At 41.2% G+C, this 26,351-nt stretch overlaps 2 protein-coding genes across 3 annotated transcripts; one reads left to right on the top strand and one right to left on the bottom strand.

Annotated features, from left to right (window-relative positions):
• Positions 1–15: 15 nt before the first annotated feature.
• actl6a (actin-like 6A) lies at positions 16–18,409 on the bottom strand. 2 transcript variants are annotated; one of them, XM_061824647.1, is made up of 16 exons: positions 18,270–18,409; positions 15,185–15,261; positions 13,593–13,767; positions 3,539–3,639; positions 3,367–3,464; positions 3,216–3,248; positions 2,994–3,094; positions 2,835–2,906; positions 1,738–1,844; positions 1,435–1,524; positions 1,286–1,347; positions 870–984; positions 703–783; positions 492–587; positions 331–417; positions 16–243 (listed from the first exon to the last, which is right to left on the bottom strand). In XM_061824647.1, exons 1-16 carry the CDS (start codon positions 18,292–18,294, stop codon positions 163–165), a joined length of 1,401 nt encoding a protein of 466 aa, XP_061680631.1. In that variant the 5' UTR covers positions 18,295–18,409; the 3' UTR covers positions 16–162. The 2 variants fall into 2 exon arrangements, with proteins under 2 accessions (XP_061680631.1, XP_061680632.1); XM_061824648.1 differs by lacking the exons at positions 2,994–3,094; positions 3,216–3,248 and having other exon boundaries at positions 2,835–2,929.
• aldh7a1 (aldehyde dehydrogenase 7 family, member A1) lies at positions 18,386–22,569 on the top strand. The gene is made up of 2 exons (XM_061824646.1): positions 18,386–18,525; positions 20,621–22,569. The coding sequence occupies exon 2, from the start codon at positions 20,626–20,628 to the stop codon at positions 22,246–22,248; it is 1,623 nt and encodes a 540-aa protein (XP_061680630.1). The 5' UTR covers positions 18,386–18,525; positions 20,621–20,625; the 3' UTR covers positions 22,249–22,569.
• The last annotated feature ends 3,782 nt before the right edge of the window (positions 22,570–26,351 follow it).

Here is a 26,351-nt window from a genome sequence, read left to right as displayed (position 1 = left end):
CAGCAGCACGCACACTGAACATTATAACAAAGAAATTTAATCTCACTTGAACAAAGTGATGTGAATGTTGCTACACCACATCCACAAACACGGTACGTAGACAGCTTAACAAAAAAAGGTCTGTTTTCTGTATGAAAGTATGGTGATATGCTGGGTGTAAAATTAAGGGCATTTTCTGTCCACACACTGCTTTCCACCCTCCTCGTACTCCTGTTTGGAGATCCACATTTGCTGGAAAGTTCCCTAAAAGACAAGGAAATCATTTGATGCATCTCTACTTGGACACAGTACTAGATATCAAAATATCAGAAGCACATCCTGTGTACTTACAAGTGATGCGAGGATGGAGCCTCCGATCCAAGCACTGAACCTCCGCTCCACTGTGGTATTATTGGCTATCAACTTGAGTCGCATACTCTGTCACAACACACACATTTATTGTTTTTTTTTTTTTTAAGACAAAAAAGGAGGCAGTGGTTGAGATCACACACCGGGGGTGTTTTCTGGGAGAGTTCTCTGTTGAGTCGGTCGGTGAAGCCCTGAATCAGGGTGTTTCCTCCTGTCACCACGACGCTGCCATACAGACCCTGATACACAAGTCATAGAGGTGCCTCAGATAGTGATTTCTAACAATAAAATATCTTGGGATTTCAGAGGAATAATAATTATGATCACGCTGAGCGCATGACTGTCGATATTCACCGGCCGAATGTCGATGTCGCACATCCCTACGCTGGTTGTCACCACATGGCCGACTCCTAACATTGTGTTTCCAGACAAGCCCTGACCGTGGATCATGAAACATCGTTAGTCCACCAAAAGATACCAATGTACCTGGTCCATGCACCATAAAATGAGGCAAAGCTCACCTTGGCATTAGAGGGGTCAAAAAGGCCCTCGGGGATTTTCAACCTCTCTGCACCAAAGTCACAGTTGTACCCGTTGGGAAGCTCATAGTGCACTGTGGGCATCTGAGCAGCAACCCTGAACGAAGAGGATAGCATTCACAGTTGGTTGAATCTTCTTGGAAGCGGATCGAACCTCCACAAAAGCGAAGAGGATAGCGCAAAACAGACGCTATGACCACCTATTTAATCCACCTATAATATGATTTTAGAATACATTAACATAGTTCTAATAATGACAGAAGTCACAGTTGAGAACTCTTGGTTTCAAATCTCTTTTCTCCAGTTACTCGACATATAACTTAATCATACATAGTATTTGACATGATCTGAGCATGGCAAACATGGGACCGCTTTATGGCCACATTATATTTTCTTACTGTTCGTCGTATGGCGAGTCGGACACCTGCAGGACAGATGCCTGAAAGTCTTGGATGACACACTGTAATCACAAAGACAAAACACAATGTGTAAGTATAAATTTGGACTATAAAACTAAGTATTACCAATGCTAGATTGTATTACTGACATTGCACATGTAGTTGTGCCACGAGCGTGTGACTTGAGGTAGTTTCTCCTTTTTCTTCCAGCTAGCCGGCGATCCCTCTCGCACTGGATCCTGGCATAATTAACAGTGATGTAAATATTCTACTTAACATTGGAGGTACATGTCACCCAGATAATTTCAGAATATACATTTCAAGTGACAAAAAGTCAACTCGTTAAGAATATTACTGTCATCTCAATGCGCCCATCAGCAAAATAACGGTGTGTTTGACAAAATTACTTCAAATGCATCACTCCCCATATGAATGATAAAAAGGGGTTTCACCTTTGATGCAATCATGTAGGGTGGAATTATTTCAACATTTATCTCTTGGAACAGTTCTCGACACTGCATGCTCATGAATTCTCCAGCCAGGGGTGACTTGACAATGCCTGTCAAAGAAAATAAAAATTGCAGTGACTCAGATAAAACACGCACATTGGGGAACCTTCAAAGAGAAACACCAAGACTTTATGGAAAAATGGGTCCAAGAAGCCTATTTTTTTAATGTGGAAAGCAACCGGAGTATTACAGACGCGAGCATAGCCAAACAGATTGCACATAGAAAGCCAAAGCAGATATTCCAACCCAAACCTCTTATACCTTCCCCAATCAGGTCCAATCAATATAATTAAAAACACCTGGACTCCAATGAACGTGTAGAATGTAGAAAAATTACAAGTGAAATGAAACAGAAGCAAAGGTTCTGAATTCTTAGGGCCATGTAATAATACAGTTTTTCTTTAATTTGCAAAAATCTTTTTTTTTTTTTTTTACTGACAATATGGGGTGCTGTGTGTACATTCATAAAGAAAAAAAAGATATGATTTTAGTAAATGGCTGCAATATGATAAAGAGTGAAACATTTTAGGAGGATCTGGACACTTTCCGTACACACTGTTAATGAAACAACAACATAGCTCAGAACAAGTTCCAAAGATGCCTGAACACAGCAGTAACTATAAAGCAACACTTGGTGACAGTATTGCACTGTAAAGACCTTCATTTTCCTTCTAAGTATTTCATTTTGAAACTACAGTATGTGGTTTTATAGTGATGGCATGAGACAGGTGCTTCGATTTATGTTTTTAACTTTCCGAGCAATTACATGCAGAATTTTGAGTTTCAAGTGTGCTTCAGACCCCCACAGCGAGATAGCAGCACCAACGTTTACAACATCAGGCTACCATTATATTTTTTAGAAGTTTGGATCAATTTGGTTTCTTTGCAGTGAACCAACAGTATCAGTATCATCTTTTTAAATTAGAACTACAACACTGGTCAACCAGCACTGGAAAACGATGGTGTTCACATTTAGAGGTGCCATTGCCTTCTTCAAGGAAGAATGTGTACATATAAAAAAGGAAATGATTATGCGTTACCTTGCTGTAGGACGTAGCCATCGTGCACCGGTATGGCTGTGGTGTGTGTGGCTCCGCTGTCCAGGACCAAGCCTGTAGACCGTCCGTTGGCGAAGCTTCTCTCAGTAAAGGAATTGTAGCAACATATACGACACGCATATAACCATTACGGAACATCACCTTTTTCTCTAGCCCTTGTCCTCATTAGGGTTGAGCATGGTTTGGAGTCTATCCCAGTGGATTTGGGCCAAGGGCGTACACAACCCATCACAAGGGACATACTGAAAAAAAAAAAAGCCATTCACATTCACACCTATGGACAATTTAGAGTAACTAACAAACCTAATACATGTTTGTTTGTTTGTTTTTTAATTTGGGAGGAAGTCGGAGTAGGGTTCGTACAGGCAGATCTGAGCCAAGATGCAAACCTCAGAACTGTGAGTAAGACAAACAAAATCATGAAATGACTCGTTAAGGCAACGCTTGACGGAAAAGCCGAAGGTCGCTTCTTCTTCCATAAGACAAAGGGAGCATTGAAGGGTGTAAAGGATACGCAGACAGCACAGCTGACTTGCAGAGGAAGAAAGCGGGAATGTTATAGTGCTCGAACATCAGTTCAGTCAGTTTCTCTCGTTTTGCTCGCGTGTTCCACTGCAAAGCCAAAACATCATATGAGACAGATTCCCATTTGCACTCAAAATTCCAGCTCACAGAAAATAACTCACAGATGCTTCCGACATAAGTACAGGATGCAGGCTTGGTTCTGATTTGAAGTGCATCCTGTAGGTGTGATCCAAAATGGCTTGGAAGCTGTCCCAGTCTTCAACTATTATGGGGGGATAAAAAAAAAAAGATATATTAAAACAAAATACATTTTGATGTCTTTGATGGGCACAAATGTATGAGAAATCTTTATCTGAATATATCCCAGATAATGTTACTCCAGTTTAAGGTAGAATCCTCAGACAGCGGCTGAAATAAGTATTTACAGTGTCACAATATTTTTCGCTAAATATATTTCCAAAGGTGCGACTAACATGAGATTTTCACCAGATGTTGGGAACAACCCGAGTAATCCATACATAAAAAGAAACAAGAAGAAATAAGATCAGAAATTAAGTTGTGTGTAATAATCTGAAATGACACAGGGAAAAAGTATAGAACGCATGGAGAAATAGAGCTGCAAAAAAGAATGGAAAGCCAAGACTACACATAAAATCTCTCAATAATAAAACGGGAATCCAGACCCTTGTCAGCACAAATGAATATCAGTTGTTTCAGTCCTAATTGATGGCCTACAGTACAAAAAGGTCAGATTGCCAAGGTGTGAGTCAAGATACATTTCATGATGGGTACAAGCAAAGAGCTGTCTCAAGACCATTGCAAACTAGTTGTTGCAAAACATAATGACGGCATTGATTACAGGTGCATATCTAAGCTTCTGAACGATTCCATGAGCATGGTTGGGCCATAGTACACAAGTGGAAAGCCAAACATAGCATCATAAATTTACTTCAATCAGGTGCTCCTCGCAAGATTTCTGTCAGAGGAGTACAAAAATAATCAGAACAGTTGTCCAAGAGTCAAGGACCACATATCGAAAGCTTTGAAAAGACCTGGAATTAGGAGGTACTGTTGTCACAAGGAAAAGAGTGAGGAACAAACTCCGCCGTCATGGCCTTGTATGCACGCTTATCATGCAAGACCACATTGCTAATTAAAAGAAAAAGCAAGTCAAAGCTCATTTAAAGTTTGGTGACCAACATTTGGACAAGCCAGTTAAATACTGCCAAAACAGTCTGGTCAGCTGAGACCAAAATTGAATTATTTGGATGCAATAATGCACACTGTTTGGCTTTCCATAGCACCCTAAAAACACCAGACTAACTGTGGAGTTCGGAGGTGTGGGGCTGCTTTTCAGCATATCGTACTGGTAAACTTCACATTATTGAAGGAAGGATGAATGGAAAAATGTACTGGACATTCTTGACAAAAATTTGCCACCATCTTCGAGAATGCTGAAAATGAAACAAGGGTGGACAGTTTACAATTTCAACATACTGCCAAGGAAACACTCAATTACTTTCAAAGAAAGAAAACAAAGATACTAGAATGGCTTGGCCAATCACCTGACTTGAATACAATTGAAAATCTATGGAAAGAACTGAAACTCAAGGCCCATAAAAATGGGCCCACTTACACCTTCAGGATTTAAAAACTTCTTGTATGGAGGAATGGGCCGGAGTCACACAACAGCAATGCATGACATTAGTTTCTTCATACAGGAGGCGTCTTCAACATGTCATTACAAAAGCTTTTGTACAGAATATTAAAGTGTTAAATATTAAGGCGTAAAAAAAAAAAAAAAAAAGTTGTGATTCCGATTTCCCAAACAACCCTAAAAATCCCGCCAACCTTAACATTTTTACACCACGTAATAAAATGTGTCAGGGGCGTGGTTCTCCACGACCTCGTGCGCTGCAGGCTAACGTGCCTGTAAAATACACGCTGTGCAAAAGCCCACTGCTGCGGAAGAACACAGTTAAGTCGGCTGTTTGACAGCAGCCGCAGCAGGAGGGGGCGTAGCCATGCCACTTCCTCGTGCGCGCTGATGCACCACGTTGCGCCCTGATTACGTCGCGTATTTAAGCCTTGTTTTTGACAGCACTTATTGCTAGATCGTTGTGTATATATGCAAGTGTGTTCACGAGCGTCAGCTGGCTTAACTGCCTCGTCCCATGTAATAGTGTGACTGATTTTCATGTTTTGCCATGTCTGAATTTTGGCAGCATCCTTGTGGACCCTGCACATCCTGGCCACCAGCTCTTTCAGCTCTTTCCGTCAGATAAGCGCTACCGATCAATGCAAGTCGAGAGTAACAGGCATTTAAACAGCTTTTTCGTATCTGGCAATTAAGTCATTAAATTCTTGATCAGCAAATCTACTATTTTCTGGATTGTGCCATTGTTGGGACACACCCTCACATCCTGCTGGTCTAATCAGTATTAGAATTAGTAATAAATTATGTAAACTATCGCACGATTTGTCACTTCAAACTGCTCCCTTTGCTCTATTGTCATTGCGCTGGTCTATAACAGGAACCGTGAGTGGGTAAGGGCACTCTGTACAAACTTAACAAAGTGGGGCGTTGACACACTTATCTCTTACCTGTTCTAAATTAAGAAGTCTCTGCATCTTGCACATCTGTGACTCTTATAAGGAATAGTTCCTATTAACAGAATGCCTCTTGTTTCCTTGTTCTCGTTATTTTGTACTGTGTTCTGAATATCATACCAGGGCAGCAACATCTGCCGGAGACAAATTCCTTGTGTGTTTTTGCACATTTGGCCAATAAAACTGATTCTGACGACCTCTGCTTGGTAATAAATCTTCGTAAAAGCCACGTTTCTTGACTTCCTACGTCTGGGTCCTACACTCCGCCTCAATTGTGACAAAATGAAGTTTATTTCTCATCTGTGCTAATATTCCGGTGTTTCGTAATGCGAGACGCCATCATGAATTTTGATCTCATTATGCACGACAGAATGTGAATTAACAAGAATTGACAAGAAAATGGCAACACCATGTGCTGGAGATGGAGTAAAAAGTATTTAGTAACAAAAACCAATCCTAGTTCTAAAATCTTGGATATCAGAACCACATTTGGGGTGGGGGGCGTGGGGGCAAAGTAAATATCTCTTACCTATTTTATCCTGTTGGAGGCCCCGTAGCTCAGTGGTTAGAGCACTGGTTTGGTAAACCAGGGATTGTGGGTTCGTATCCACTGGGGCCTCCACTTCACTCATCCTGTTGGATTTCACTATGAAGTTTGTGAGGCGTCAAACTTTTTTGCATCGACCACCAAGTCTGACATTGCGTCCTGCTCCATCCAAAATCTTAATTCTGTTTACATATCCTTGCGTGGAATAGTTGAGACCTCTCTGTAGAATTCTCTTGGACAAGTCCGTCGCATTTGGCAAAAAAACTTACCCCAATATTATATGGAATATGCGATAGAGGACCCAGTTCAAACCTATTATGTTCAGTCGCCATTTTGGAAGATTGTGGGGCATGGCAACTGGAGCTAAGGGGGGACGGAGCTGAAGATCACCAATCGGAAAGGTCCATTATCATGTCTATAACACCTTTGAAAATATATATAGTGGAAAAATTGTGACGTGTGAAATACGTTTTTCAGCTGCTCTATATAGAGGGTAGGTGTCAGGACCTTCTTCTCCTTTTATATGGCTGCAAAGGTTTGGCACATTTTTTTTTTTAGTTCTGTTTAAAACTAGTCACAAAATGATGATATTAATACAAGGGAAATTATGTAATATGATAGTGGGATTGTTAGAGTTCCTCACAAAATCTAAAGTTAAGGACAAGAATGATACCTGCCTTGCACTCTAGTCGCATGTCTAATCCGGAAACAAACAAACAGTACAACGCAAATTCTAGCCAGTTGTCATGGCTAGCCATATGTTGAAAAAGAACTATCATGGAACTTGCAGCAACATTTAAAAACACACTGATGGAGCCAAAACAATGTTCTATAGTATCTTAATTCATAGTTAAAATGTTAGTATTGCAATTGTCTACACCATTCATTACCTAAAAAGAAGATGAACAATTGATGTTGCACTTTTGTCAAAATTTAAGAAGTTGTTTCACTGAAAATTAAGTCATTAAGTCTGTCCCTGTCAAAGACAAGTACAGTAGTTTGTTTTTCTTTGTTCCCTTCCAATACCGATTGTCAATTGTACTGTAAAATTAACACCTTTCGTGTGGAAAAAAATCATAAAATTACCCGCTACAAAATAAAGGAGATACCATGATCTAAAAGTGTTCAAGGTTTTGCTGCATTTGTGTGTCACAAGAACAAAAAAGATTCTTTCATCATCAGCACTAGGTCAGTGTCGTTATGATAAATAGAGCATTGGTGATTTTTTTTTTTTTTTTTTTTAAGATTGTAATTTAAGGTGCATGCGCCAATGTTCTAGGTCAGTTCTCTAAGGGAAGTTGTAATCTGACACTGCCGCTCTGCTGCAATTAAAATTAGTGTCACAATGGCCTTAAAATAGTCACATTTCCATGGGTTCTCATCATGAAGAGCATAATCAGCTAGGCCATCTTACTTCACATTTGCAAGTTCTATGCAGTGGTGTGAAAAAGTGTTTTCCCCCCTTCCTGATTTTTTTGATTGTCATATTTAAATGTTTCTCATTATCATGGAAATTTAAATATTGGTCAATGTTTGTTTAATGTTAAAACATAACCGTGGTTTATTCAATTTCAGTTTGTTCAATTTCTCTCGTCACACCCAAGCCTGACACTGCCACACCTGTCCTCAAATACGAAACCACTGAAATAAGGCCTGACTAACATGGTGAAGTAGACCAAAAGATTGTCCAAAGCTAGACATCATGCCACGATCTAAAAAAATTTGGATGAATGAGAAAAAATAATTGTGATCTATCCATATGGAAAAAAATAGACACCTATTTCTAAAGCTTTGGGACGCAGCGGACCACAGTGAGAGTCACTATTCACGAATAAAGCTGAACGGTGGTGAATCTACCCAATAGTGGTTGACTGGCCAAAATTACCCCAGCAACAATTGACCCCTCTGTGGATATTGCGCAATCCACGTCACTGACCAATCAGAGGCCAGAGATCTGCATAAACCAAAGCCCGTTTTTGTTCCCGCCATTTTCTCAGACACACGCTAACATTGCATGGTCCAGTATAGGTTTAGTTAGCGTTTTATCGCGTATTTGGGTTATTTAACAAAAAATATGGTTAAGAGGTGTAGTCATTGACTTTGTAATAGTGACGACAGGTATCCTGAAAGGCTAGTTGGCTGAGTTCGATTCGTACCCTTTCCAAAACCGAAGACCCAGTACGAAAAATGCCTTCGATGGATCAAACTTTGTGGAAGACCGCATCAACAACTAAATCCATCTAATATCAACCGGAACAGATATGTTTGCACGAAGGTATGCCCTATATTTGATTTTCAATACACGTCTCGTATAAATGAATGAGACGTTCTTCGCTAGCATAACATTGCTACGTGTGAATGATTGAATGAAATCAGAAGCATGGCGTCTCTCTCAGTTCAGAATGTATTGTACTTAGAATCTATAATATATCGTTGATTTGAATGAAATCAGAAGCATGGCATCTGTCTCAGTTAACAATGTATTGTATTGTATTGTATTTGCCATTTTTTATGAATTGTTTGTCTTACGTCAGCGCACGTGGCGTGACGTCACTTCAGGAGGCGCTGACGTAAGACAAACAGCAAAAATGGCAAATACAATACAATACATTCTGAATTTTGTTACTGTGAACATTTTGTTACTGTGACCAATAGTAAAACAATCAAGTTACACAAAAAATAAGCTGTACAAAGAGATATGTTGAATGATGTTGCAGCATTCTAACAGTAAATTGTCTATCCTGACAATAAAAACATGCAAGATATTCGAATAGAAATACATTTAAATGCATTCTCCATCCATGCAAAAAACAAAACAGGCCACTTCATTAGGTACACCTACACAATTGACCCCTATGTGGATATTGCGCAATCCGCGTCACTGACCAAGCAGAGGCCAGAGATCTGCATAAACCAAAGCCCCTTTTTGCTCCCACCATTTTCTCAGACAACATTGCATGGTCCAGTATAGGTTTTGTTAGCGTTTTATCGCGTATTTGGGTTATTTAACAAAAAATATGGTTAAGAGGTGTAGTCACGGACTTTGTAATAGTGACGACAGGTATCCTGAAAGGCTAGTTGGTGGAGTTCGATTCGTACCCTTTCCAAAACCCAAGACCCAGTACGAAAAATGCCTTCGATGGATCAAACTTTGTGGAAGACCCGATCATCAACTAAAACCATCTAATATCAACCAGAACAGATATGTTTGCACGAAGGTATGCCTTATACTTGATTTTCAATACATGTCTCGTATAAATGAATTTGAAGTTCTTCGCTAGCATAACATTGCTACGTGTGAACGATTGACACACTTATTCTTTGTTGAGCGATATTTAGCGATGATTGGACTGCACAAACGTGTCGTTTTCTTGCCGGCTCGCGGCCGTAGCTTAACCAGACTGTGTTTGCACGAAGATATGCCCCATGTTTGATTTTTAATACACGTCTCATATAAATGAATGAGACGTTCTTCGCTAGCATAACATTGCTACGTGTGAACGATTGACACACTTATCCTTTGTTGAGCGATATTTTGCGATGATCGGACTGCACAAACGTGTCGCTTTCTTGCCGGCTCGCGGCCGAAGCTTAACCAGACTGGGTTTGTATGAAGATATGCTCTATATTTGATTTTTAATACACGTCTCGTATAAATCAATGAGACGTTCTTCGCTAGCATAACATTGCTACCTGTGAATGATTGAATGAAATCAGAAGCATGGCATCTCTCTCAGTTAAGAATGTATTGTATTTAGAATCGATAATATATCGTTGATTTGAATGAAATCAGAAGCATGGCGTCTGTCTCAGTTAAGAATGTATTGTATTGTATTGTATTTGCCATTTTTACTAATTGTTTGTGTTACGTCAGCGCACGTGGCGTGACGTCACTTCAGGAGGCGCTGACGTAAGACAAACAGCAAAAATGGCAAATACAATACAATACATTCTGAACTGAGACAGACTCTATGCTTCTGATTTCATTCAAATCAACGATATATTATAGATTTTAAATACAATACATTCTTAACTGAGAGAGACGCCATGCTTCTGATTTCATTCATATCATTCACACGTAGCAATGTTATGCTAGCGGAGAACGCCAAATTAATTTATACGAGACGTGTATTAAAAATCAAATTTTGGGCATATCTTCGTGCAAACACCGTCTGGTTAAGCTTCTGGCCGCGAGCCAGAAAGAAATCAATACGTTTGTGCAGTCCGATCATCGCTAAATATCGCTCAACAAAGAATAAGTGTGTCAATCGTTCACACGTAGCAGTGTTATGCTAGCAGAGAACGTCTCATTCATTTATACGAGACGTGTATTAAAAATCAAATTTAGGGCATATCTTCGTGCAAACACCATCTGGTTAAGCTTCTGGACGCGAGCCAGCAAGAAATCAATACGTTTGTGCAGTTTGATTATCGCTAAATATCGCTCAAAAAAGAATAAGTGTGTCAATCGTTCACACGTAGCAGTGTTATGCTAGCGGAGAACGTCTTATTCATTTATACGAGACATGTATTGAAAATCAAATATAGGGCATACCTTCGTGCAAACATATCTGTTCCGGTTGATATTAGATGGATTTAGTTGATGATGCGGTCTTCCAAAAAGTTTGATCCATCGAAGGCATTTTTCGTACTGGGTCTTCGGTTTTGGAAAGGGTACGAATCAAACTCCACCAACTAGCCTTTCAGGATACCTGTCGTCACTATTACAAAGTCCGTGACTACACCTCTTAACCATATTTTTTGTTAAATAACCCAAATACGCGATAAAACGCTAACTAACCCTATACTGGACCATGCAATGTTGTCAGAGAAAATGGCGGGAGCAAAAACGGGCTTAGGTTTATGCAGCTCTCTGGCCTCTGATTGGTCAGTGACGCGGATTACGCAATATCCACGGAGGGGTCAATTCACCGAATAGGTCACAAGAGACCCCACAACCCCCTCCTTGCGCAGTCACCTTATTGTGGTGGAGGGGTTTGTGTGTCTTGATGATCCCAGGAGCTAACTTGTCTGGGGCTTTACGCCCCTGTGACGGTCACCCATGGCAAAAAGGTCCTAGGTGAGAGGCAGTACGACTCTAAAACTCCTATGACGAGTGAAAATGTTGGATCTTGGTTTCCCTTGCCCAGACGTGGGTCACCGGGGACCCCTCTGGAGCCAGGCCTGGAGGTGGGGGTCGAAGGCGAGCGCCTGGTGGTTGGGCCTGCACTCATGGGGCTCAGCCAGGCTCACCACCTGTGAGAGGGGCCGTAGGAGTCGGGTGCAATGTGAGCTGGGCGGTGGCCAAAGGCGGGGACCTTGGCAATCTGATCCTCGGCTACAGAAACTAGCTGTAGGGACATGGAATGTCACCTCTTTGGGAGGGAAGGAGCTCGAGTTGGTGCATGAGGTGGAGAAGTTCTGACTAGATGTAGTCGGACTCACGTCTACGCACCGCTTGGGCTCTGGCACCACTCCTCTTGAGAGGGGTTGGACTTTGTTCCTCTTTAGAGTTGCCCACGGTGAGAAACGCAGACCAGGTGTGGGTATACTTATTGCCCCCTGGCTCGGGGCCTGTAAGTTGGGGTTTACACCTATGGATAAGATGGTAGTCTCCCTCCACCTTCAGGTCGGCGGACAGGTCCTGACTTGTTTGTGCTTATGCACCAAACAGGAGTTCAGAGTACCCACCAATTTTGGAGTCCTTTGAGAGAGTGCGAGAGAGCGCTCCCTATGGGAACTCAATCATTCTGCTGGGGGACTTCAATGCTCACGTGGGCAATGACAGTGAAACATGGAAGGGTGTGATTGGGAACCCCAGAACACGTTGGTGGACACCAACAGTGAGGGATGCTGTCAAGCTGAAGACTGATCTGGCATTTTTACCCTGTGGGACTTCCGAGGCAGCAAAAAGTGAGACATGCGATAAAATAAATCGGGGGATGGACACTTTTTCACACCACTTTAATTGAGGTTACCGATGCAGCTCAGCTGGATTTATGCCATATCATGCATCTGTATTACAGAGCAGACAATAAAGTCACATTTCCAATAAGATAACTGGTACAATTTGGGATAAGGAACTCTGAACTTGTAAGGCTAAGCATGGCTGCCTTTGCTGGATGAATACAGTACAATGTGGCAAGAGCCAGTGAATTCAAGAAGGAAGACAGAGCCGCTATGCCACAATGTCGGGCCAACACCTCCTTTTTTTACTTTTGGAGCACAAGTACAAGGTACAATTCTACAATATGTGTAGTAAATAGAGTGAACTGATATTATGATACTCAATGGCCCAAGGTTTGACAGAAAAAAAAATTGTGAAAAAAAAACTATAAATAATATCATATAAATGTGTATTTATATATAATAAAATCTAACTAAATAAAACTATGGTATATACTGCATAAAAAATATAAATTTAATCTGCAAATAAGATTAGGAGATGTGCAACATAGTCAAAGTCCATGTTCCAAGGCACAATAAAGATATTTAGAAAATAAAACAGAGTGAGGGGTCGTCTGCGCGCCTGCATGAACACGGGGGTTCAGAGTTCAGGTGGGCAAAGAACAAGAGAGGTAGAGGGGGCAGAGCAGGTACAATAGTGTCCTGAAATGCTGATGAATAGAGCTGCTTAAAGTCAGCTGGTCCTGGCTTGCAGACTCCGCAGTCTCCTCCCTGATGTCGACAGACTGAAGAGACTGCGTGTGCGTGCGTGTATAATTATTTCATAATTTAATAAGTGAGCAATTACTTTTTCAAATAGGGCCATGTAACTTTGAATGTTTTTTTTTCCTCCAAAAATTAAATCACCATTTAAAAAACACCACTCTAAGTGCACTTGGGTTATATTTGGATGATATTTACCTTTGTTTGATGATTTTAAATAAAGTGGGGTAACTGTGCAAAAATCTAAGAATCAGAGGAGCGGGGCAGTACTTTTCCACGACACTGTATAGAACAAATGTAATGCAACTTCAGAGGTACTTTATACTTTTCCATCATTTGGCTTTGGGGCACTGTACTTTGTATGGTAAAAAGGTGACAGAAATACTTACTCATGCCGTTCTTGAGGGGAGACATGACCTCCATGGTTTCCCTCGGGACCTTTAGCTGGTTGGTGTCAATGTAGTAAATTGTGCCACTCTGCTTGCCTTTGTCACCATCCGTCTCCATTGGAGTGGTGCCATCCTCACGGTCAAGGGTCACACCGATCACCGTGGGGAAGTCAGCCTTGGGGGCAGGGGACATACACTCCTTCAGTATTTTAAGATTTCAATTTACTGACACTGATACTAGCGCCTTTCACACTGCCTATAAAAGGGTTTTTCTTGTGTGGTACTGACATGTAATGCAAAAATATAAAAAAATAAAACCTACAACCTGGCCTTATTTTCATTTTATTTTTTAAACTATACATTCTTTTCCCCAAAAAATTGTATTGTCTTTTTATAGTATTGAACATGAAACAGATTACAATGACCTATGAACATTTTGGGTTTTCCAAAGAGGCAAGTGTAACATGAGGGTTAAAGGCCTTTTCACACTGCACTAGCTCAAGTGTGATAGGTACACACGGCAGTGTGCAGAGATAATGGCACTCCAATGCGACCAAAACCAACCATGGCCATTTTTCCAAGTGCTGATGTAGCAAGCTACAATGAAGTCGGGAGGCTTTGCTTCCTGTTAGACAAGTAGTCTGCACCATGGCAATTAAATATGACACTGTTGCAAAAGAAAGCCCTTGCTTTGCTTAGAAAGGAAGAAGGATGAGGTGTGAAGTAGAAGTCAAAAAGGGATTTGTGCATCGTATACTAATTTCACGGAAGGATATTACAGTTTAAGAATGTTTGTGACCTTCGGTTCCATGAAGAGCGCCCCGAGCCATAGTTCAGTCTGAGCAGATAGTAGTTTAAAAAAGTCTCAGTATATCATTTTGCTATCATCTCAAAAATTGGGATAGTGAGACACCGCATTTATTATAACTTCCTTAGTTTCACTATTGCCATTTACAGTACAAGTCATCCAAAAAAATCAGTCAGAAGTCATTCTGCTAGCCCCTTTCCTCATATGGGGTGGCTACCGGAGAGGGTATGTGAGCACACCAACACTCACAAATAAATATAATTTAGTATTATTTTTTTTAATTTCAGGGTGCAGTGCGTCAAATGCCATCTGCACATGGCATTTCATGGTTCAGCCTGTGTGACAGTTGAGCATATTTTAAGTATTACTTAAAAGACTACAATTATTCATTTATAGTAAATTATTCAGGCGAGAAACTGTTTCACCCCAGATTATTTCTGATTCAATGATTATCTTGAGAGAATGGGAAATCTTTCCGCAATTCTGAACAGATTGGAGATTGCGTAGCTGTGTCTCCACCTCAAAGGTTCCCCTCTAACTGGTGGAACAACTGTAATTTCATTTATTTTCATTTTAATTATTTTTTAAATTTAATTTAGAGGCAGCAGTAGCTCTAACTTCAGCAAGTCATACACAATGATCTGAACTCATTTATGTTGTCTGTCTCCTGGGTGACTGACCTCATTTCTTGACATCATCGGCATAGCCCCAGAGAGAAGACGAAGTCACAGAGAAAAAAAAAAACAAGGACATGTTGAATAAGGTTATTGAGTGATCCTTTTACCTTAGGACAGTCTTCTCCAGCGTAACCAGCTCTCACCGTGTACGAGCCAATGTCGAACACCAGAGCGCCCACCTCATCTGGAGAATATGACATAGTTTCCTTTCACAATCAATATTTTCTGTCCTTTCTTGCTAGAAAATACTCTACCAAATGTGAACGAATGAGTGTAAACAGACAAATCAATTCATTTTTTCAATTAAATTATTTTTCTATAAGGAATATATATGAGCCGGACCCTATTACAGCTCCTTTCAGACAAAAGACTGATTACACCCTGACCTAGACTGAACACCACTTAATCTCAGGATCAGTGAGACAAATCGGTCATACCATCACAGAGTTGAAACAGAACCCAGTGTTACACATGCTCACTACAATTTACTCAGGTGAAGGAACCAATTATGCAAAAAAAAAAAAAATCATTTCTGAGACTCACTATTATGTAAATAAGCATACACCAAAAAAGTCCAATGAAGATGTTTCAAAACTGGTGTATTAATTTAGGCTCCAGTGTACATCGAATCAAATGTTTGATTTCTAATCTGTTAGTTCGTTATTATAACAATTTTGGTCAGACGTCTGCAAGATTATTAAGACCAATATTATCATTTTCCAATGAAAAAGGACATGTAAAGCTTCTTCAACTACCAAATATTCATAGTCATAAAAATGCAAACACAACATTAACAACATATTTCTACTACTTCAGCTGATACAAGTAAAAAAATGTGTATTATAAATAAATTCCTTTTCACGTGGAACAGTAGGGCAACTGTAAAGCGTTGCCTTCACAGTTCTGAGGACCGAGGTTCAACCCCAGCCCCGCCTGTGTGAAGTTTGCCTGCATTAATTGGAGACTCTAAATTGTCCCTAGGTGAGATTGTGAGCGCGACTGTTGTCTGTCTCCACGTGCCCTGCGATTGGCTGTCAACCAGTTCATGGTGTACCCCGCCTCCTGCCCAATGACAGCTGGGATTGGCTCCAGCACTCCCATGAGAATAAGCAGGTTAAAAAAAAAATGAATGGATGAAATTCCTTTTCACAAGAATCCAAGAAAATATTGCATGGAATTATTAGAGCTCATAGCATTTCTCACAGAAGGGGTAATAGGAGTGTTATAATAATACAGTACCCTTCAAAAGTATTATAATAGAAAGGTCAATTCCTCTGTTGTTGTTGTTTACTGAAAACATTTGGGATGCAGATCAAAAGATTAATATGAGACAAGTTTAGAATTTCATCTTTTATTTCTTGCTATATAACATCAGGATGTGTTAAACAACTCAGTAGAGCACCTTTTGTTTAAATCCACACACTTTAAAGTGAGCAAAAGAATTGGCACAGACATGATTGGATGAACATCAAAGTGACTAAAATTTAATATTTGGTGGCATAATCCTTACTTGCACTGTCTTCGTCAAGCCTGCCATTGCCTTCACTAGACTATTGGATCCATTATTTGCAATGAGTTTACGGGCTTTGACTATAGCCCATTTCAGTTCTTGTTTGTTTCTGGGGGTGTCTAACTTCAGTCTCTTCTTCAAGAGGTGAAATGCATGCTCCGGTGGGTTAGACAGTGACTGACCTGGACAGTCTAAGAAGGGTGTCACCATTGTTTTGAAGCTGAGGCCTACTTTGTGAGCACCGATCGTATGAGGGGCTACATGACATGTTTGCGGCAAACTTACAAAATGAAAAATGTTCTTACACTTGACAAATATCTAAATACTTTATATTATACAACACAATTTTTTAAAATAATTTATGCAAGTCAGATTCAAAATTTAAAGCACAAATACTAATAATTTGTGACCTGTGCTATTTTTAGAACATGCCTTGCAGGCACCTTAAGCGGTCCTCTCAGGCAACCATGCGCCTGCGGGGACCACGTTGGTGACTGATTTGTTTTGTTAAACGGTTTCAACCTTGCTGTATGGCCTGTATAGCCTGGCCTGTGGCGCTTGCCACTGATGTCACTGACCGTTGTCTGTGTGTGTTTCGTCACAGCTCTCACAAAGTTTGTCATCAGCTGCTATTGATTCCTTTGACCGACCTGTTTGATGTCTGTTACACAGCACTTCAGTGGTTTCTTTTTCAGAGTATTCCAAATTGTTGTAGTGGCAATGCCCAATATTTCTGTAATAGCTCTGATCGATTTTCCCTCTTCTCTCAACTTCAAAATGGTTTGATTTTCTCCCATAGACCAGTCTTGGATGTTCATATTTGCTTAACAGTAATTGCAGTTTTCACGTGAAACAAAAAAGAAAACCAAGCACTATCTAATGTTTAAGCAATCAATCTAGAAGGCAACACCTGCGCAACTGGAAACACCCACCAGGCATGTTTTCCAACTCTTCTGTTCACTTGAAAAGTGGGTGGCTTCGAATAAAAGGTGCCCTGTCCTGAGTTTTTAAATACATCTAGATAAATAAATAACATGAAATAAAAGCTGGAATTCCGTATTTCTGTCTCATACTAATCTTTTGATCTTAAACCCAAATGTATTCAGTGCTGAATGGCTGAGTGGCTTTGCAGTTCTAATACTTTTGACTGTATTATAAAGTTGGGACTGTATGTTTGCAATTCTGCTGATTTCAAGATTGTGCATTTGGAGAAATACGAGGTTACAATATACGGCTATCCCTCCATTTTCTCTAGACCACTTATCCTGATATGTGTGTATGCATATATATCTCAAAGCATTCAAAACGGCACTGATTTTATATAACGCTTAATCCATTTGGGGTTTTACAATTTTAGACGCTTTGCACAGCAAACGGACATGATTCTTAATTTCGTCCTGCCCACTTTCATTCCTTTCATCCAACTAAAACGGTAGCTATACAGGACAGCGGAACTGAACAGACTTGAAACGATGGAAAAAATACGCACTTTGGCATGAACCCTTTATTGTAAATATAGATTTTCAAGGCTGTGCGTATCAAAGACTGTGAAAAATAAACATTCCAATCGTGGAGCTAACCGGTAGCATGGCTAGCGCAGTTAGATTGCCATGCACAAGGCTACGGAGAGGAACAACACACAGGAAAGCCATTAATTTCTGCAACCATTAAATACCACTCACCGCCCCCGTACACTCCACCGCTCATTTCGGAAATGTTCACAGCAGTGCGTTTACGTGATAATGTGGATTATTATTGCTGAATGAAAACAAAGGGCCTGAGGTAGCTCGCATGGGTACGCGACGAAGCGGGCGCTACTTTCGCGTCACAGCGGCTCTCCAATCAGAGCGCACAAAGGGCGTGGTGACGCATGAAACAGGGGACGACAGTACGCTCCATGCTCTTCAGTGGACGTGGCCCGACGGACCATACAGCAAAGTAAGCGAAAAGACTTCACCGAATTTCGTTTAAAAACCTATTTGAAAATGATGCTGAAATGAAACGAGTTGCTGTTTTGTAGCTGCACGATGATAGCAGTGACTCAGAATTAAACTCGAGACCTTGAGCCACGGTCGTTTTGACAATGTGTCCCGAATCTTGGCGACCATGACACTGGTTAAAAATAAATAAAGATAGGCGTCACATCACCAGCCCGCACAATTGGAAGTTCAGAAGTCGTCAAAGTTTTAAAATATTGGCAGAATTGCCCAGTAAGACGAAGACATAAGAATTCAGAACGCCACTTTGGCTTCACAGTTTGGGGTTAAATGAGCAGATGCAGCGGGACAAAGTTTTCAAGTGGTATAATAAATGTAGTTGGAAAGTTAATTAGATATTTGTTGTGTATATATAGCATGTAATCTATGATTTATTTTTGCGTAGCAATGCAATAAACAAAAGAAGTGAATAACTAATGAGCTGCTACTTGTGTAAATATAGTTTGACAAATACAGTATATTGAGAAGACTGCATTACATTCGGTCTACTTTTACATTACATTTAATTGTTAGAGAAAAAGGTAATTTCCTTTTGTACATGCACTGGCCACAACATTATCAACTGGACAATTGAATGTGTTTAAAGGTAACACCTCTTTTTGTTACAGACATCCTTTTTTTCTGGCTAAAAACAAAACTGAGTTTTACCATTCTGATCATTTGAGATTTAAGGAGTAACTTTTGATGTCCAACTGTTTAAGGTACTTAAAATAGTCCTACTGAAATTGCAATTTAAAGTGCCACTGACATCCCTATCTACACTGTAAAATAGACATTATGAAACTTACCTACAATATTATTCACTTCAATTTCTATACGAAAAAATACATTTGAGCGGAGAGCGTGTCATTCAGGCACAAAGTCTCACTCAACATCCAAGTGGTAGCCATATTGCCTGCTACGTCATTTACAGCTGTCACACTGGGACAGTCGGTATTGAGAAGACACTGTGCCACCTGCTACGGGAGACAGAGTTTTTCAGATTTTTCAGATGCCCCTTCTGACACAGAAGCTCTTTTCAAAGAAGAGAACATCTCACAATCGACTGAAGTTTCGAGCCATATTTAGATGATAAGCGGATCACTTCTAGCTAACAGCAGACTCCCCGACAGTATTTATGACAGTATGTAGCGTAGTCAGGAGGACCCATGCCGGGCGAAACACCGGTGGCCGGTACGGAGGGCGAGGCTTCTTTCTCCTCTTGCACGCGACCAAACCGCACGGGGCCAAGCCACCTCCCCGCCTGATCCACCTCCATGGTGGTGAACTACAACACCACTCGCGGCCGCTCACATCGACACATTTAGCACCCCTGACTTACATACTTTATTAAATTATTATGACGTAGATCTTTTGTTACTTCTGAGAAGATTACGTCGTCCCCCAAACTATTATTTTTTTAATAGCTCTATGCACACCTACCTGTCATTTGGAACTCACGAAGCTCTCGTCCTTTGCACCTGTGCAATCAATTTTTCACGACAAAGCGGGTATTTTGGAAACGTGTGAAGAGTGAAGCCATCCTCCCAAGTAATTGAGCAATATGCAGCGATACAACGAGACGGCATTTTGGCTAACACGCAGGAAAAACAGCTACTTTTGCACTGGTAAAATAAGTATAAACACACGAAACCGCCAGTGTGGGCTTCTAGAAAAAATGTCACTTCCTGCTTCTTCTCCAAAACGAATGCCTCATGAGAATTTTCATGGCAGGAGATACAAAAATCCATATACAACAACATCATGACGTGTGGTGGAAAAAATGGATGGGTCCATTCCGGCTGCCTTTTTTTCCATTAAAAACTGACTAAAAATTATGATTTATGTGTCTGTGGCACTTTAATATGCCACCCTGTTTAGATATCAGGCTTCATTACGTTACGTTTTAGAGCCACAAGTGGCCCCGAAAATTTCAATAGGCAAAAACCCTGGCTACAGTGTAAGTTGTGTACCACTACAAAAGATGACATTAATGAGAGTGCAATTTGTTCAAAAGTTGTGGTTGTTCACAAATCATTTTTTTTCATTGTTTGCAGGACTCATGCAGCAGTGCCTCAATTTGACCATTGCCCGACACAGCAGGCTCCTCTTGAAGTATAAATTGCCATCTCTTCACCAGTCAGCCGCCATGTCAACTCTTCTCATTAGCCAGCCCAAATATGCTTGGCTGAAGGAGCTGGGTCTCTCTGAGGACAACCCTGGTGTTTACAATGGCACTTGGGGAGGGAGCGGGGAGGTTATCACCTCCTATTGCCCCGCCAACAATGAGCCAATTGCCAGAGTAACCCAAGCTACAATGGCAGAGTATGAAGAAACTGTTCAGAAAACAAAGGAAGCCTGGAAGATATGGGCGGATATTCCTGCTCCGAAAAGAGGAGAGATCGTCAGGCAGATTGGAGATGGGCTGAGAAAGAAAATCAAAGTTCTGGGAAGTTTGGTGTCTCTAGAAATGGGAAAGATCTATGTTGAAGGAGTGGGAGAAGTTCAGGAATATGTTGATGTGTGTGATTATGCTGTCGGCCTGTCAAGAATGATTGGTGGGCCTGTCCTGCCTTCAGAAAGACCGGGCCATGCTCTAATCGAACAGTGGAACCCAGTTGGTCTTGTCGGGATCATCACCGCCTTTAACTTCCCTGTGGCAGTCTACGGCTGGAACAATGCCCTCGCTCTTACGTGTGGAAATGTCTGCCTGTGGAAAGGAGCACCAACAACACCACTTACAAGCGTGGCTGTTTCAAAGATTGTAGCTGAGGTGCTGGAGGAGAACAACCTTCCAGGTGCCATCTGTGCTATGACATGTGGAGGAGCTGATATTGGCACAGCCATGGCCAAGGATGAGCGGGTGGATCTGTTGTCTTTCACTGGCAGCACTCATGTTGGCAAGATGGTGGGCATGATGGTCCAAGAAAGGTTCGGCCGCAAGCTGCTGGAGCTCGGTGGGAACAACGCCATCATTGTCTTTGAGGATGCCGACCTTAATCTCGTGGTCCCCTCTGCAGTGTTTGCATCTGTCGGAACCGCTGGCCAACGCTGCACTACCACGAGAAGGTTAATGCTGCATGAGAGTGTCCATGACACAGTGATTGAGAGGATCACCAAGGCCTATAAGCAAGTCCGCATTGGAGATCCCTGGGATCCCAGCACCCTGTATGGGCCTCTGCACACCAAACAAGCAGTGGAGCAGTACCTATCTGCAATTGAGAAGGCCAAGCAGCAAGGCGGCACTGTCATCTGTGGAGGAAAAATGATGGACCGTCCTGGAAATTATGTGGAGCCCACCATCATCACCGGGCTGGCTCACGATGCTCCAGTTGTCCACACAGAAACATTTGTCCCCATCCTCTACGTCCTCAAGTTTAAAAGCGAGGAGGAAGCATTCGCGTGGAACAACGAGGTGAAACAGGGCCTGTCCAGCAGTATCTTCACCAAGGATCTGGGACGGGTTTTCCGCTGGCTCGGACCTAAAGGGTCTGACTGTGGCATTGTGAACGTCAACATTCCAACAAGCGGTGCTGAAATCGGAGGGGCCTTCGGTGGAGAGAAACACACAGGAGGAGGCAGAGAGTCTGGAAGTGACTCTTGGAAGCAGTATATGAGGCGCTCAACCTGCACCATCAACTACAGCAAGGATCTTCCTCTTGCACAGGGAATCAAATTTGAGTGACACCTGTGGCTGCTCGTTGTTTGGTCAGGCAACGGATATCATGACAAATTTGGGCTATGCTTCTATCAATTAGAAAAGGTTAACATTTTGGGGGGGGGGGGGAGTAAGTCATGTACTATGGAGCGCTCGGGGTTAGATGTGAATCAGGAATTTGAAGTATGCAGACACCAAGCAAATCTGGAAATGATAGATTTTGAATGCATCTATGATTGTTGATTTAGCTGTTGGGATGGATGTACGTAGAATTTGAGTTTCTGTGCTAAATGACTGTACCAGATACTATATTCTCTTAAAATAAACATTTCATTCTGTCATAAACTGCAATCGACAATATTGGTTTATTATTGTATATATTAAATGAAAATGTACAGTACATTGGCTTCATCACTGTAGTTCTTGACAATTCACTCCTAAAATGTCAAGTTAATATTTTTCTATCATACCGTTGCACATAGTTCTAGTTTGTTAGTTAAGTCAACCTTGGGTAAACATTAAATTTGCCTGTTGTTGGGGTGGTAATCGTACCTGGACAGGGACTACATAGTTGAGTAAAATCCATTCATTTTCTGTATCGCTTGTCCTCACTGGAGTTACGGGCGAGCTGAAGCCTATCCGAGCTATATTTGGGTGAGAGGTGAGGTACACTCTTAAGTGGTCATTAGCCGGTTAGAGGTTTACTAAAATATCAAATGATGTTGAAGGCAACTAGCAGGCTGAAAAAGTAATGAAAATAACATATAATTTATTTTTCTATTCACTGTTTCTCATTTATCTGTCTGGATTATGAACACGTTTTGATGTTTTGGGTTCCCTTGAATATGTCAAGGGAAAGGGTGCTTCCTGATGGACATGCCAGAGAAAGGACAGGGAGACTCAGCAGGAACAAAGTCAACATTTATTACAGAACATTATTCTCCAAAATGCTCTGCAAAGTACAAAGTTTATGTTTACGTACGCATTCTGCACCAGTCATTGTATGAAAAAAGTTAACTTTTGTAACTACCACGGCACCATCTGCTGCACATTTGCTGCATTGCCATCCTGCCATCCTTCCACAGGGCTCTCGTGAAAAACAAAAACACTTCCAACAGAAAGAAAAATAGTATGAATTGCTAATTGTTCAATTAATATACTTAACAGAATCTATATACATTGATAAACAAGGGGTCAAATGCAACTTACCCATTTAAATTGGAACAGAAGACAACTCTTCACCACATACCAGAAAAAGCAGAGGAAGACCTGGCATTTACCATTTATCCACCCATTTTCTGAGTCGCTCATCCTCACGAGGGTGGCGGGAGTGCTGGAGTCAATCCCAGCTGTCATCAGGCAGGAGGCAGGGTGCACCTTGAAATGGTTGCCAGCCAATTGCAGGGCACATCGAGACAGACAACAGTCCCACTCATAATCATACGTAGGGCCACTTTAGAGTTTCCAATGAATGCATGTTTTTGGCATGCGGGAAGAAACCGTTGTGCCTGGAGAAAATGCAAACTCTACACAGGCGGGGCCAGCATTTGAACCCTGGTCATCAGAGCTGTGAGGCCAAGGCTCTACAGCTGCCTCACCATGCCAGACCTGGTATTTATTCATATGAATTTCACAATCAAGTATTTTTTTTTTTTTTTTCAAAACGGCATTATCTGCTGTGTCCGGTTCTGAATGACCTCATTGCATGGCTGAAGAATTAACAGGAACATTTAATCCATAAAGACATTAAACAAATGTGTTATGTAGTTGCATGGTTGTTTAGAAATAGACTATGACTTAAATGTAATAACCCCTGCTAAGAAATTTCTCCATGCTTGCCATAATGCAAAAGCACCACACAAGCAGTTTTATTTCAGATTCCTTTTTACTAATGCATAGAATTTTAGTCCAGAATATAATTTAAATCATCCCCTCCGAGCATTCAAGTTTCTGTTCAAATTAAAGCCAACCACTCAGGTAAAAACTCAGGGAAGTATTCATTTTTGACCTGGAGTTACCTTGAGTCATTAGCACTCCCATGCGACATGAAAATACAAGTATCCACAGTTGAATTTGTTTGGAATGAATCGTAATTTGCATGACAGTTTGCAACAGTATGTCATCCATTGATAACTTCACTCTTATGAATGCCCAACACTGTCCCTTTAACAACAAAATACTACGTTGTCTTCCATATCCTCACTCTCCCACTCAACAGGCTCATACTCCAGCTCTACGTCCTCTCTCTCCATTGACTGCTCCCTAAAGCCTCCACACGTCAGCAAAAGAGAGAACCAAAACCACTGCACTCTTTCAAGTCCACACCAGGAAGGACCTACCAAGAAAACACTCACAGCCAGTGCTGGTCTTCTTGCAATCGGTAGGAATGCTCACAATTATTTTTTTCTTGTTAAATCACTGCCTCAATTTTGGGTGATTGCGTACATTCCTTAAATAGCTTCTTGGAAAACAGAGATGATTATTCCTAGTCAGAAAATGATCTTTCTATGGCATGAACCTCTAACTGTCTAATAATATAAACAAGATGGATGGCTAACTTTCCTTAAAACCTACAGTATATCTGTTGGTGCTTATGTCATGTTTTGAACCTTTGCTGCACTCAGAGATCAAGTTAAAATAGTGAGATCACATTCATAAATGAAGCATCATCTGTTACCATTGTGTTAGAGCTACGGCAAGAGCAATTTGAAGTGGGTGACATTATTACATCTATGTTGCTCAATGGTTCCTTTAAAACTGTTCCTGATGTGTGATTCATTTAAGTGGAAATGTAAGAGCACGTTGGTTCATGTTTCATGTTGTTTGTTGCAAGTCAGATAGCAGAAGTGTTGGAAATTCCCCACTAAGAGCTCACTTCACTGCACATTCTTTTGAAACAATCCTTTAGGGCTCCATTATTGACATTAATGATTTAGTAAAGACAGAAGAGTTTCTTTGAATATTTCTGCCGCCCCCCACCCCCCCTCCCTGGATAGTTCCCCGTGCCAAACCATGTTGTCTACATGATCGGTCGAGTAACTTAAAGATATTTATTGTTGGCTAATATCACTATTGTGTTAAACATCCGCAATGCATTGTCTTTACCACATGTCAATTCCAGCTGAGTCTGGACAAGAGCTGGGGTTTACTCTGGAGTGGTCGCCAGCCAATTGCAGGGCACATTTAGACAAACGTGCTTTTTCCTACAGTTGTAATTTGAGGCACAGAGCATTTGGCCTTCTGCGAATACTGACCGTGACACCACAATCGGCATCCACCTTGCCAGTCTGGTAATTCCAACACATCACAAGAGGCATTATCACAGAAATGATGAGGACACTTCACCAAACCTTTGCTTGGACAGTCTCGTGTGCCAACAATAGAACTGAGATTAGACAAGAAGCTGTCAAAAGGGGATAACGTACAATAAACTGTCATAAGCTGTCCAACGGGATCACTTCTCTAAAACTGAATCAATGGCATTGTGGACTCATTACAGAGTAAGTCATGAATTTTTGTTTGTTTGACCACAGTCTGCCGAGTTAGTTGGTTCTGCAATCAACAGGATGTATTTGGATGTTAACAAGTAAGTTGATGGGAATGGAGGGTTAGGGTTAGGGTTCTTGGTAGGATCTTGGTGCGGTTTTAACAAAGGGACCCAGCCCCACTGGTCCACTTGTCCTTTACTGCACTTTAGCCAAGTTACCCAATAATGCGCAGCAGTCATCCGTACTCAAGCATGCTTTGCGTACTCCAAGGGCCACCAACATGGTGTCCGGTGGCACCAGGTAGCCCCGAAGGACCACATGAGTAGCCCATGAGCCTGTTCTAAATACCTTATACGTCACCAGTAATGGGACATTGTGATTTCCTGGAAATGTTCTAGAAGTGACTATTTGAAAATATAAGCACCTGCAAGTATTTTGAGAAATCATTAACATGATCAGTGTCTTCTTCACATATATGAATATAATTCATTATCAGTAAAAATAAATATGATCCTGATGTCGAGATTTTGTGCACCTCCACTATAGTTACATTTCTTGAAATTCCTCCATGCATCCATTCTCCGTACCACCTATCCTCACCAGTGCCACAGATATATGCTGAAGCCTATCCTTTCGGACTTT

Source organism: Syngnathoides biaculeatus, chromosome 7, assembly GCF_019802595.1.
Source record: "Syngnathoides biaculeatus isolate LvHL_M chromosome 7, ASM1980259v1, whole genome shotgun sequence".
In the NCBI taxonomy this organism is placed as follows: Eukaryota; Metazoa; Chordata; class Actinopteri; order Syngnathiformes; family Syngnathidae; genus Syngnathoides; species Syngnathoides biaculeatus.
This window is presented reverse-complemented; position numbering and strand designations above follow the sequence as displayed.